General features: G+C 41.5%; 1 protein-coding gene across 1 annotated transcript in view; it reads right to left on the reverse strand.

Annotated features, from left to right (window-relative positions):
- Positions 1-362: 362 nt before the first annotated feature.
- Positions 363-13606, reverse strand: part of TGFBRAP1 (transforming growth factor beta receptor associated protein 1) — a 78562-nt gene continuing 65318 nt past the window's right edge. The window contains exons 10-12 of the mRNA XM_077482679.1: positions 8063-8222; positions 6470-6903; positions 363-1196 (exon numbers count right to left, since the gene is read on the reverse strand). Of these exons, the coding sequence (XP_077338805.1) occupies positions 1011-1196; positions 6470-6903; positions 8063-8222 (780 nt within the window). The 3' untranslated portion in view covers positions 363-1010. The remainder of the gene's footprint in view (positions 1197-6469; positions 6904-8062; positions 8223-13606) is intronic.

Here is a 13606-nt window from a genome sequence, read left to right on the forward strand (position 1 = left end):
TCACTTGTTTTAGATTTCCCAAAACATCATTGTTTCAGTGTGATACAGGACATGAACAGTAACGAACATGCTTTAAAAAAAACAAAAACAAAAATAAAAAATTAAAATCCTTATTCCACTGGTCCAACCACTTTTCAGCTATGTGCAAGGTTTTCCTAGCTAACCATATAACAATATGTACATGCCAAGGTCAAAATACAGGGTGTGTGTGTATTGCAGGCAGTGAATTAGTGGGTTCCCCCGATTGTGAACCTCTACATGTAGCAGAAAAAGGAAACCGTAAAAAAAGGAAACCGTAAAGAAAAAAAAAAAGGAACCGTAAGGAAAAAATAAAAAAATAAAAAAAACATAAGACACAGGACTTTCATAATCAATCAATATATTAAATCAAGTTATCGCTGTATACTGAAATAATCTTTAAAACGTTTAGTGGATTCCAGCTCTAATCAGAGGCGATAAGCCTTTTGAAGTTGTACTGCATTCCCAGGACTACATATGGAAGAGTGTGGTACAGCCAGTTCTCTGTCCATGGAAAAGGATCATCTTCTACGTGACTGGAATGCAGACTATGACCATGAGATTGATAGAATGTGCAATACATAAAACATCCATGACTGAATAGACCATAATCTTCCACAATGACTGCCATCTTAGCTAGGGAGACAGACACATTCACCACATCTCGTCTCCTACAGTTCATGTTCCTTTATCCAGCCTATTAAAGTATATGCAAAATATCCTCAGTGCAAATATCTTTAAAAAAAACGCAAATAGCTCAGTTAAGAATTTAGATGGACATTTGATTCCGCCATGGTTTTACATAGCTGTACGAAGAGAGATATAGCCAGCATCCTTCTATGCTAGGTCCTGCAGATACAAATTGCTATCATCATCGTTCTACAGGTCTGACGATAAGTGCATTGTTTTCACATTGCTCTGAAGCTTTCCTGTTCCATTGCGGTCTCCAGGGGGAGGCTACTGTAGTCAACGTTGCGTTTCATCATTTTGAATCATGTTCTTTTGCTTTGACTGGGCACATGGTCAATGCTGCTGTTGACGTGCTGGCTGGTAGCACAGTGGGTATGAACAATTTGACCGTTGGGCTGTCTGGCAAATACCGGTTCTTGGAATGGCTTCCGGCACATGTGGCAAAGCTTCTTCTCTGACAGAATTACTGGCTTTTCCTTCATGTTCAACTGAAAATAGAAAACATGCATCAGTTTAAACCTCATATGAAAAAACAGCTAACACCAAACACTCAATAATTTGAACTCTTACTATATCCAGTTGCCAACTACCCACATATACTATGGACAGGCAGCAGCTACAGGCTAAGTGACAAACCCATAAACACATGCACACTTGCGCATGCTGGTATGAATTAATTAACAACAGCTGTGCTGCCTATGCGGTCATTGGCCCACAGCTATCACATGGTACCTGGGCCAATTACAGCACCCTGTACCATGGGATTAGCTGAAGCCAATGATAGATCATTAGTAATCACAGCAGTCATAAAATGGAACCCATTCATGGCAGTTGAAAACCTTGCTGTTACAATGACCATCATTGTAACAGCAAAGTGTAAAACAAGAAAAATCTTGGTCACCCCCCTATTAAGAAATTGAAACATTTGTGGTGGTGTCCCTGATCACCACACCAGTAAAAAGCCGACGCTGTACGGCACTGGTGACAGTATGTAAAAAGCCGACGCTGTACTGCACTGGTGACAGTATGTAAAAAGCCGACGCTGTACGGCACTGGTGACAGTATGTAAAAAGCCGACGCTGTACTGCACTGGTGACAGTATGTAAAAAGCCGACGCTGTACGGCACTGGTGACAGTATGTAAAAAGCCGACGCTGTACGGCACTGGTGACAGTATGTAAAAAGCCGACGCTGTACGGCACTGGTGACAGTATGTAAAAAGCCGACGCTGTACGGCACTGGTGACAGTATGTAAAAAGCCGACGCTGTACGGCACTGGTGACAGTATGTAAAAAGCTGACGCTGTACTGCACTGGTGCCAGTATGTAAAAAGCAAAACAAAAACAACAAAACATTTTTTATTCAATTTCATTCTCCAAAATATTGTAACAAAAAAATTACAACTTCAAAAAAACACACCATGTCTCTTACTAAATGCCTCAGACTGTCTTTCCAGAAATGTATAATTTGGGAGGTATTTTTTACTGTCCTAGCATTTTGGGGCCTCAAGAAATGAGATAGGCCATCAGTACATGAGGATTGATCAATTTTCAAATGCACTATATTGGCAAAAGTATCGTGACACCTGCCTTTACACGCACATGAACTTTAATTGCATCCCAGTCTTAGTCTGCAGGGTTCAATATTGCGTTGCCCCCTGGCCCCTTTGCAGCTATAACAGCTTCAACTCTTTTGGAAAGGCTGTCCACAAGGTTTAGGAGTGTGTCTATGGAAATGTTTGACCATTCTTCCAGAAGCTCATTTGTGAGGTCAGGCAGTGATGTTGGATAAGAAGGCCTGGCTCACAGTCTCCGCTCTAATTCAACCCAAAGGTGTTCTATCTGGTTGAGGTTAGGATTCTGTGCAGGCCAGTCAAGTTTCCTCTACCCCAAACTCACTTATCCATGCCTTTATGGATTACAAAGCGAGTTCAGAGGGTAGTGATAAATGGGGAGTACTCGGAATGGTCAGGGGTGGGTAGTGGGGTCCCCTAGGGTTCTGTGCTGGGACCAATCCTATTTAATTTGTTCATAAACGACCTGGAGGATGGGGTGAACAGTTCAATCTCTGTATTTGCGGACGATACTAAGCTAAGCAGAGCAATAACTTCTCCGCAGGATGTGGAAACCTTGCAAAAAGATCTGAACAAATTAATGGGGTGGGCAACTATATGGCAAATGAGGTTCAATGTAGAAAAATGTAAAATAATGCATTTGGGTGGCAAAAATTTAAATGCAATCTGAATCTACTCACTAGAGGGAGAACCTCTGGGGGAATCCAGGATGGGAAAGGACCTGGGGTTCCTAGTAGATGATAGGCTCAGCAATGGCATACAATGCCAAGCTGCTGCTAACAAAGCAAACAGAATATTGGCATGCATTAAAAAGGAGATTAACTCCAGAGATAAAACGATAATTTTCCTGCTCTACAAGACACTGGTCTGGCCTCACATGGAGTATGCTGTCCAGTTCTAGGCACCAGTCCTCAGGAAGGATGTACTGGAAATGGAGCGAGTACAAAGAAGGGCAACAAAGCCAATAAAGGGTATGGAGGATATTAGTTATAAGGAAAGGTTGCAAGCACTTAACTTATTCTCACTGGAGAAGAGACGCTTGAGAGGGGTTATAATTTCAATTTACAAATACCGTACAGGTGACTCCACAATAGGGATAAAACTTTTCCGCAGAAGGAAGTTTAATATGACATGTGGCCACTCCTTAACCTTAAACTGCAGAGGGTTCTTTACTGCAAGAGCGGAAAGGATGTGGAATTTCCATCCACAGGCAGTGGTTTCAGCAGGGAGCATCGATAGTTTCAAAAAGCATTAGATAAGCACCTAAACGACCACAACATACAGGGATATACAATGTAATACTGACATATAATCACACACATAGGTTGGACTTAATGGACTTGTGTCTTTTTTTCAACCTCACCTACTATGTAACTAGGTAACAACTAGGGATGTACCGAATGGGTTTTTTGGTGCCGAAACCGATACCGAAAATGAAAAATACACTAGGCCGAAAACCGATACCGAAACAGCACCGATACCGAAAATGACTGTTTTTAAAAAATATTTTTATACAGGAGATGGTCAGAGACCGGCGACATGGTACAGGAGGCGGTCGGGGACCGGCGACATGGTACAGGAGGCGGTCGGGGACCGGCGACATGGTACAGGAGGCGGTCGGGGACCGGCGACATGGTACAGGAGGCGGTCGGGGACCGGCGACATGGTACAGGAGGCGGTCAGAGACTGGCGACATGATAAAAGAGATAAGTGCAGCCAGCAATTGTCCCCAGCGATGCAGCCAGCAATTGTCCCCAGCGATGCAGCCAGCAATGCCCCTGTGCAGTGAAGAGAGCCGTCTGGTTGAATAGAGCGCCGGGAACATCACAGCTTTAATTTCAATAGATGTGTGTTCCCCGTCACGTGCCGTCACACACAGCCCCCTCCCCCTTGTCCAGGCACTTTGATAGACAGATCACCCGTCCAATCTGGACAGGTGATCTGTCTATCAAAGTTCCCCGGACAAGGGGGAGGGGCTGTGTGTGACGGCACGCGACGGGGGAACACACAGCTATTGAAATTAAAGCTGTGCTGTTCTCGGCGCTCTATTCAACCAGACGGTGGCGGCTCTCCTGCGCTATACACCCCCCATCATGGGTGGGACCAGGGGCGGGATGGGGGCGGAGTTCTGCCCCCAGGCCCGCCCCATTTTCGGCTCAATTATCGGCCGTTTTTTCCTTTCAGCAAATTGCCGAAAAGGGCATTTTCGGCCGATATGTTTCGGCGCCGAAATTTCGGTGCATCCCTAGTAACAACTATTAATCATGCACTCCACAAATCTGGTATTTATGGAAGAGTGGCAAGAAGAAAGCCATTGTTGAAAGAAAGTCATAAGAAGTCCTGTTTGCAGTTTGTGAGAAGCCATGTCGAGGACACAGCCAACATGTGGAAGAAGGTGTTCTTGGTCACATGATACCAAAATTTAGCTTTTTGGCCTAAAAGTAAAAAGCTATGTGTGGCAGACAACTAACGCTGCACATCACCCTGGACATATCATCCCCACCATGAAACAGGGACAGGGAAGCTGGTCAGAGTTGATGGGAAGATGGATGGAGCCAAATACAGGGCAATCTTAGAAGAAAACCTGTTTGAGTCTGCAAAAGACTTGAGACTAGGGCAGAGGTTCACCTTCCAGCAGGACAACGACTCTATACAGCCAGAACTACAATGGAATGGTTTGGATCAAAGCATTTTCATGTGTTAGAATGGCCCAGTCAAATTCCAGACCTAAATCCAATTGAGAATCTGTGGCAAGATTTGAAAATTTCTGTTCAGAGACGTTTTCCATCCAATCTGACAGAGCTTGAGCTATATAGCAAAATAATGTACAAAGCTGCTAGAGACATACCCAAAAACACTTGCAGCTGTAATTGCAACGAAAGGTGGTTCTACAAGGTTTGACTCAGGGGGGCTGTATAGAAATGCACTCCACACTTTTCAGATATTTGTAAAAAAAATTGAAAACCATTTATCACTTTCCTTCCACTTCACAATTATGTGCCACTTTGTGTTGGTCTATCACAGGGATATGCAATTAGTGGACCTCCAGCTGTTGCAGAACTACAAGTCCCATGAGTCATAGCAAGACTCTGACAGCCACAAGCATGACACCCAGAGACAGAGGCATGATGGAACTTGTAGTTTTGCAACAGCTGGAGGTCCGCTTATTGCTTATCCCTGGTCTATCACATAAAATCCCAATAAAATACATTTCTGTTTTTGGCTGTAACATGACAATACATGGAAATTTTCAAGGGGTGTGAATACTTTTTCGAGGCACTGTAGAGCACAAAAATTCATACTTTATTGGCTGCATTCTTGTCAAGGCAGTGACCCACTATGTAGTGAATCCAGGTTCAAGAAGTAACCCTGTACTCTGTCCCTTTAAAAACAAGTCAGTAATGGCATGTCTAGTATTGGGATCATTAGGTTTATTTTAACCCTTTCACTGCCAGTGATGTACCCCCCCCCCCCCCCCCCCCGTTATTGAAAAGGTCAAAATAATTTTAAAGCCACAATGAGCTTGGTTTTAAAACCATCTCAGCTACAATATAATATTGATCATGGTGACCTCCCAATTACTTCTAGGGATGGCAGAAATGCTTTCTAGTGGTTTCATGCTCATCAAGTCAACAACATTGAACAAATGTGCCGGTCATTAGATTGCACTTACTGCATTGTTGTTCTGGGCTAATGATTGGTCAGGATGTACTGAAGCCAGAGACAGACCAGCAATTGCCAGAATTCGCGGATTTTATTTACTGCATACATGTTCCAGACAAATGACTCACAAAAAATTGAAGACAGCCAGGCAACTAGCCTTTTCAAAAGGTTAGCCACGTCGACCTTTGACCGAGTAATTCAGTCCTTGCTGGCACTGTGCTAAAACGGAACATATGCCAAATGTAACGTGGATTTGTGTCAGCAAGTATAGCCACTAGCATCTCTTAGTCAAATCTACTGTTTCATTGGAATATGATAAACACAGGAATTTATAGAAAACCGCCACAGTAGTAAACTTCTACAAGAAATTGCTCAGGCAATTGAAGCAGACAGTTCACAAGATTATGTACAACCCTTCTCCTGACCTCCTTTCATTGTAACTGCAAGATAAGTGAATATATGTTATGTACATCAGATCTATATATATTATACAGTATATAAAAATAAAAAACACCTCTTCACTCACCTTCTCCTTTTTATAGATGATGTTCTCTGCCCTGGCTAATCCTACTGCTATATGTGACATCCTTAAAGAATGAACATGATCCCTCATGGCCCCTGCCAGGAATGGGCAAAGAAGCTGCACAGACCATTCTTGTGGCAACAGATGCAAAACAGTGGCAGCATCAAATTCGGTAGGGTGGTTATTCAACAAGTCTACAGCAGCCACTGTCAAAGTGTTGGCAGGTGTGGACGGACTGAGGTAGGAGGAAAGAAGGAGCTGAAAAAGTCTCTTGCGATAAGGAGCCTCCCTGCCCTCAGAGTTCCACATACAATAACTCTCAGCTGCAGAAAAGTCTTTTAAATGATGAACTAAGATATCCAACGCTTGATCATGCTCTTCCAGTTTCCCATGTAATATCGCTCTCTCCATATGCATATCGGTGTCTTTGATTTTATCTGATAGACGAAATAACAGAACAAATCTGAGTAAACCAAGATACAGAACAAAAACACAAAATAGATATATTTACTTGAAAGCTCCACCTCCATTAGACTGCAGTCACACTTGAATGTAGCGTCTTTGAGAGCTTTTGCGCGTTTGTGTGGAGCGTTTTTGGGCTTTGGCATTTCTTTTATTAGCCAATAGAGAAAACTATTATCTATTGCATCATTTGTTGCTAGGCATTTCAGCTTTTTTAGTTTTCCCATTAGCTTTTATTTCTTTTTTTATCAGGATTCATTTATTATAAATGTTTTTCGTTAGGGTAAGGGGTTCAAGTGCAGTTTGGGTTAGGATTGGGAGTTGGGGTTATTTATTATTCTAAGAATAATAAATGAATAAATAAATGTAAAATAAATACACAAATAAATAATAATTAAATAACAAGTAACAATAAATAATTAACCCTGACCTCTTAAAAAAAAAAAAAAAACTAAATACCCCAAAACAAAATCTATTATTAATGTATTGTGTTCGAGTTTAGGTGTTTGTTATTAATAATAATTATTAACCTCTAACTTTAAAAAAATATTAAATACATTATTAATGTATTATTACATTTTATTAATTTACTTAATTTAATTTACTTATGAGGATTTATAGTTATTCGTTTATTTATTTTACATTTATTCATGTATAATTACGATTTTATTTTTAAAATTTTTAATTTGAGCAGAAAATCACGTGAATATGCACAAAAACGTGCAAATGGCACATTTTTCATTGCTAGGAATAAAAATGCGACAAAAAAAAAAAATGACCAAATCTGCGCATTTCCATTTATTGCTATGAGAATAAAAACGCACCAAAAAACTACCAAATCTGCCCGATTTGAGCGACCAAAAAAATATCCAGAACTTGTTTGAGCTTTAGACATTTGGCTTCAGGCGACATGATGTGAACCATCTCCATAGAAAATAATACATTCTTTTCTCCAGCGTTTTTGAGCTTCAAGCCCATAATTGCTCAGGTGTGAATGCAGCCTTCAAAAAAAATAAAAATAAAAAAAACACTATACCAATAAAAGCTTGAATAAAATGTACACATAATCATCCATTAGCACACAGCCAGTCCATATCCATTCAACTGACTGAGGGAAAAAACAAAAACACACACCTAAGAGGAAGTGGACCCGATAAAGATTTGACTGCCGCAGAAGGCTTTGAAATCTCTGACGCAGCGCTTCCAGTTCAGTGTGGTCTGAAGAGTCCATAGAGTTTAGTCGTAAGATTTCTTCAAGGTATAGCACAGCCAAGTGTGTGTGATACTTTTCCTTCTGGATGTGAGCAGAAAAAAATATTTGATTACTCAGAATAGAGAAGAACTTGGAATGATGACATGGCAGTTAGGATCCATTCACACATATGGACCAACTGTCCGTTTTTCATCCATCCATTGGACAGATGAAAAACGAACATCAATGCATCTCTGTGGAAAAACAGATGTAAATGGATGATCATTCATTTACATCAGCTTCCGACAACATCTGTTTTTTGGAATGGATCAAAGCCCTATTTTTCTTTGGCTGACAAAAAAAAACAGATCGGACAAAAAAAAAAAAGCAGGATGTAAAAAAAACGGACAAAGTCCGTTTTGCCATGAAAAAATGTCTCTCGGACTCAAGTTAAAACAAAAAAAAAAAAAAAGTCTGTAAAGACAAATGATAAACTGATGACAAACTTCATCTATTTTTTCTTTGGAAAAACATGACTGAACTGATGAAATGAACAGTCCACATGTGTGAAAGAGGCCTTATACATTGAAAGCATGATGATATATATGGTACAGCGAATGAGCTCCACTAAGCAGGGAGAATCTCATTGCTAGAGATGACATGGCTCTCCTAACTTCAATACTAAATGTGCTTCTGCATCAGTATATGTATGTAGAAGCCCTATAATAAAAAAAAATAAAAAAAGATGTTTTAGATCACAGCAATACTAACTACCATTAACTGCAAAAGAAATATTAGAAAAACAGATTGTACATCATTCAAGCCTTGAAATAAACCAAAATGTTTGGAATCACCTAAAAATTCAAAATGACACATTAATACTTTTTTTTTTTTTTTTTTTTATCAATGTGCAATAAGCCAAGATATACTAATGATACATATAGATAAATCGAAGGCTGTCCATAGTCGGATCAAAATTTGTCTGGCTCAGCAGGGACTGGCCAAATTTCGATCCATTCTTGGCCATTCCCTCTTGACAGAAGTCAAAAATATATGTCAATTGATTACAGCCACTGATCAGTATATTCTGACAGCAAAAGAGTGCAGTTATCAAAAGACAGTGGAATAGTGGGGAGGATTCCTCCATCTAGCTAGCATGTGTGGATAAGGGAATCCATTTTTTTTTCTTGTTTAAAATGCTGGCAGATTGCAAAATAAATAAAAATCAACTGTCTATGGCCAACTTAAAGCTGGCCATAGATGAGTCCATTTTTTTTTCATTCAACCAGCAGGTTGAATGAAAAAAAAGAAAAAAAAAAAAAAAAGGAAAAGAAAAAAAAAAAAAAAAAAAAAAAAAAAAGCACCACGACGGACTCAATTCCTCCATTCACACATCCGTAGTGTGTTTGTATCCTGACAGTGGGGAGACTTCTCCGCCGTCAGAATACACAGAATAGCCTGCAGTGCAGGACGGATGGACGTGACATCACCCGCAGCCACCGCTGTCTGTTTACATTCATGCTGTTATACTGAGCACTGGGTCATATGTGCCTGGCTTGTGAGTTTTATTTCATTTTTTTATTCCGTAATAAATTGTACATCCATGCAGAGAGCACTATGTGTTGCTTCTTATTTTTATATGTGGCATTTGAGTGGGGATCGTTAATTGATTTATCCCACCATAAAGGAGATCCCTATGAAATCCATGTTGGTTTACCATTTTGATACCCCATGGGGGAAGGTGTGATAGACCCTCTATAATTAAAAGGGTCCATTCAGTGAGGTGAGCTGCCATCTTTACCATTGGTGCAGGTTTGAATTTCCCACAAGTCACGTGCATGCAATATTTATAGTTCATCACTGAAGACACCATGGATTGTTTTTAATTGATTTATGGACATTTTTATACAATTTTTCTTATATTTCTCTATTAGCGCTGCACTGTTCTTTATATGTAAATTAGGTCAGTTTAACCACTTGAAGACTAATCCTTTCTCTGACATTTGTTGCTTACCAGTTAAAATCAGTATTTTTTGCTTGAAAATGACTTAGAACCCCCAAACACACACACACACACACACATATATATATTCTACAAAAAAAAAAAAAAATTGTGTGTATAATATATAAATATATATATATATATATATATATATATATTTTTTTTTTTTTTTAATTGTAGAATCTAGAGAATAAAATGGAGGTTGTTGCAATATTTTTGTCACACTGTATTTGCAGAGCAGTCTTTCAAACCAAATTTTTTGGGAAAAGGTACACTTCAATGAATTAAAAACAAACTAAACAGCCACGTTAGCATAATTATTTTGTATAATGTGAAAGATGATGTACGGCACCAAGAATTGCGATCTTTAGTCTAAGCAAAAAAAATTGATTCTCATTTTATCCAGAATCGTGCAGCTCTATTATGAACCTAAGTACACCATCTCTACAGTCAAGCATGGAGGTGGAAACATTATACTTTGGGGCTGTTTCTCTGTTAAAGGTACAGGCCAACTTCGCTGCATTGAGCGGGCCAATGGATGGGGCCATGTATTGTAAAATCTTGGATGAGATGTTTCTTCCCTCAGCCAGAACACTGAAGATGGGTCATGGATGGGTCTTCCAGCATGACAATGACCCAAAACATACCACCAAGGCAAGAAAGGAGTGGCTCAAGAAGAAGCACATTAAGGTCATGGAGTGACCTATCCAGTCTCCAGATCTTAATCCTATAGAACATTTATAGAGGGAGCTGAAACTTCAAGTTGCCAAGAAACCTTAATTTTAATTTTAGAGAGGATCTGCAAAAATGAGTGGACCAAAATCCCTCCTGAGATGTGTGCAAACCTGATCAACTAAAAGAAATGTTTTACCTCTTTGCTTGCCAACAAGGGTTTTTCCACCAAGTACTAAGTCATGTTTTGCTTGGGGATCAAATTATTATTTTTTTTAACTCACTGAACTGCAACTCAATTTATAGCATTTGTTTTATGTGTTTTTTCTGGATTTTTGGTTGAGATTCTGTCTCTATCATTTAAAATACACCTATGATAAAAATTATAGACCTTTCATTACATTGCAAGTGGGCAAACTTACAAAATCTAGACAAAAAAATGGGTAGTGCCACTTCTAAATAGTATGAGAGTTAATACATTAGTCCATCAATAAGTCCTTGAAGTGGATACTCAGTATATGTGGAGGGGGAGAGACCTGTATAGATTACTTTAGCAGTCCAAAACAACCTTGGCAGCCTTTGAGGGGGGGAGTTGAAAGCAGACTCCAGATATGCAAATGAGAAGAGAAAATAGGATTTTTGTACTCACCGTAAAATCCTTTTCTCTAAAAGTTGATAGACGGACACAGCAGCTCTTCTTGACCTTAGGGTTATATTGTCACTTTAGGAGAGGACTAGGCAGAAAGTGTTAAAAACAGCAACACTTTGGGACGGTCCTACTGGCTATAACCCCTCACACTGCATCCAGCAACTCAGTTCGTCAAAAGCAGTACAAGCATAAATAGGAGGGGTGGGTGCTATGTCCGTCAATGAACTTCAGAGAAAAGGATTTTACGGTGAATACAAAAATGCTATTTTCTCTATCGTTCATTGAAGGACACGGCAGCTCTTCTTGACCTTAGGGACGTCCCCAAGCAGTGTCAAAAAGAGGGGTGGAAACAGCAAAAAATAACTTGACCCACAACAAAGAGGAACTCCTCAACAGAGGAGTTTCCACCTTAAACGGCTGCCAGTAAAACCTGCGGCCAAAGTATGCATCCAAAGATGCATTCACAACAACCTTGTAACCTAAATGGAAGTGTGAATGGCAACCTTACACAGCCGCCTGCAAAACCTTGCAGCCAAAGCAAGCATCCGAAGATGCACTCACATCAACTTTGTAAAATTTTGTCAAAGTGTGAACGGACGACCAAGTCGCCGCCCTACACACCTGAGAAACGGACGCTTGATGTCGGAAAGCCCAGGAGGCACCATTTGCCCTGGTGGAATGTGCCGTAACAGGAAAGGGGGGCACCGGCCTAGACCGACAGACCTTTCTTCGAACCAGCCCCGATACAAACAGAGAGTCTGACCTCCGGAAAGGAGCCGTAACAGACAGATACACCCGCAAAGCCCGGACCACGTCCAGGGAATGCAAAGCAACCTTTTGGTTGCGACGGCCAAGGACATAGGGACGGAAGTACGATGTCCTCATTCAGACGAAAGGCCGAAACCACCTTTGGAAGGAAAGAAGGCTGCGGATGCAGCACCCCCTTATCCTTGTGTAGGACCAAGTAGGTAGACTTGCAAGACAAGGCCGCCAACTCAGACACCCTCCTGGCTGATGTAATCGCCACTTAAAAAACTACTTTCTGAGAAAGAATCAATAAGGGAATCTCCCTAATGTTTTCAAATGGCAGTTTCTGAAGAACCGAGAGCACCAGATTCAGATCCCACGGAGGCATCGGTGGTCGAACAGGAGGGGCTACATGTCGAACCCCTTGCACAAACGTACTCACCAATGAGTGAGTTGCCAAGGGTCATTGGAAAAAAAAAAAAAAAAGACAGCCAAGGCTGATATCTGGCCATTGATGGTGCTTAAAGCAAGTTTCTGATGCACTCCTCGCTGCAAAAAAACAGCAGGATCCTGGAAACTGACTATGTGCATGGACACCACCCCATCTCCTCACACATGGAGATGTAGGCTTTACACATACGATGATAAATCTTCCAAGAAGATGATTTCCATGCCCTCAGAATAGTGGAGATTACAGAGTCCGACAGACTTTGGTCCCTTAGCACCTGGCTTTCAACAGTCATGCCATTAAAACCAGCGATGGTAAAGCAGGATGAAGTATTGGACCTTGTGACAGAAGGTCCTTCCGCATAGGCAGTCGCCAAGGAACATCTGCCACCATTCATACTATGTCGGCGTACCAAGGATGCAGAGGCCAATCTAGGGCAATCAGAATCACCGATAATGTCCCCATGGAGCCACCAAGGCGTCTGACGCATCTGCCCAGGGATCTCCTGTCCTGGCCACAAACCTCTGTACCTACCAATTGAGCCGAGAGGCCAAGAGGTCCACATCTGGTGTGCCCCACCTTAGGCAAGTGAGCCGAACTACATCCGGATGCAGTGACCCTTGGTCCGGCATCTGATGACTTAGGTAGCCTGTCTGCCTGTTTTCTATGCCTGGAATGCCCATGACCGACACGCGCCACTCTGCCCACTGCAGGATGTGAGCGACCTCACGTGCTGCAGCCGAGCTCCTTGTTCCTCCTTGATGGTTGACATACGCCACCACTGTGGCGTTGTCCGACTGGTTCCTGATCGGACGCCCCTGCAGCCTCCATGACCACGTGGAGAGGCACCGCCTGATCGCCCGAAGTTCTAGCACACCGATTGGCAGGCAGGATTCTTCCTGCGTCCACCGACCCTGGGCCGACTGTACACCCAGAACTCCCCCCCCCCCCCCCAACTGGTCAGGCTG

The sequence above is a fragment of the Lithobates pipiens genome, unplaced genomic scaffold, assembly GCF_037356315.1.
Source record: "Lithobates pipiens isolate NorthernLeopardFrog02 unplaced genomic scaffold, aLitPip1_a1.2 Scaffold_16, whole genome shotgun sequence".
In the NCBI taxonomy this organism is placed as follows: Eukaryota; Metazoa; Chordata; class Amphibia; order Anura; family Ranidae; genus Lithobates; species Lithobates pipiens.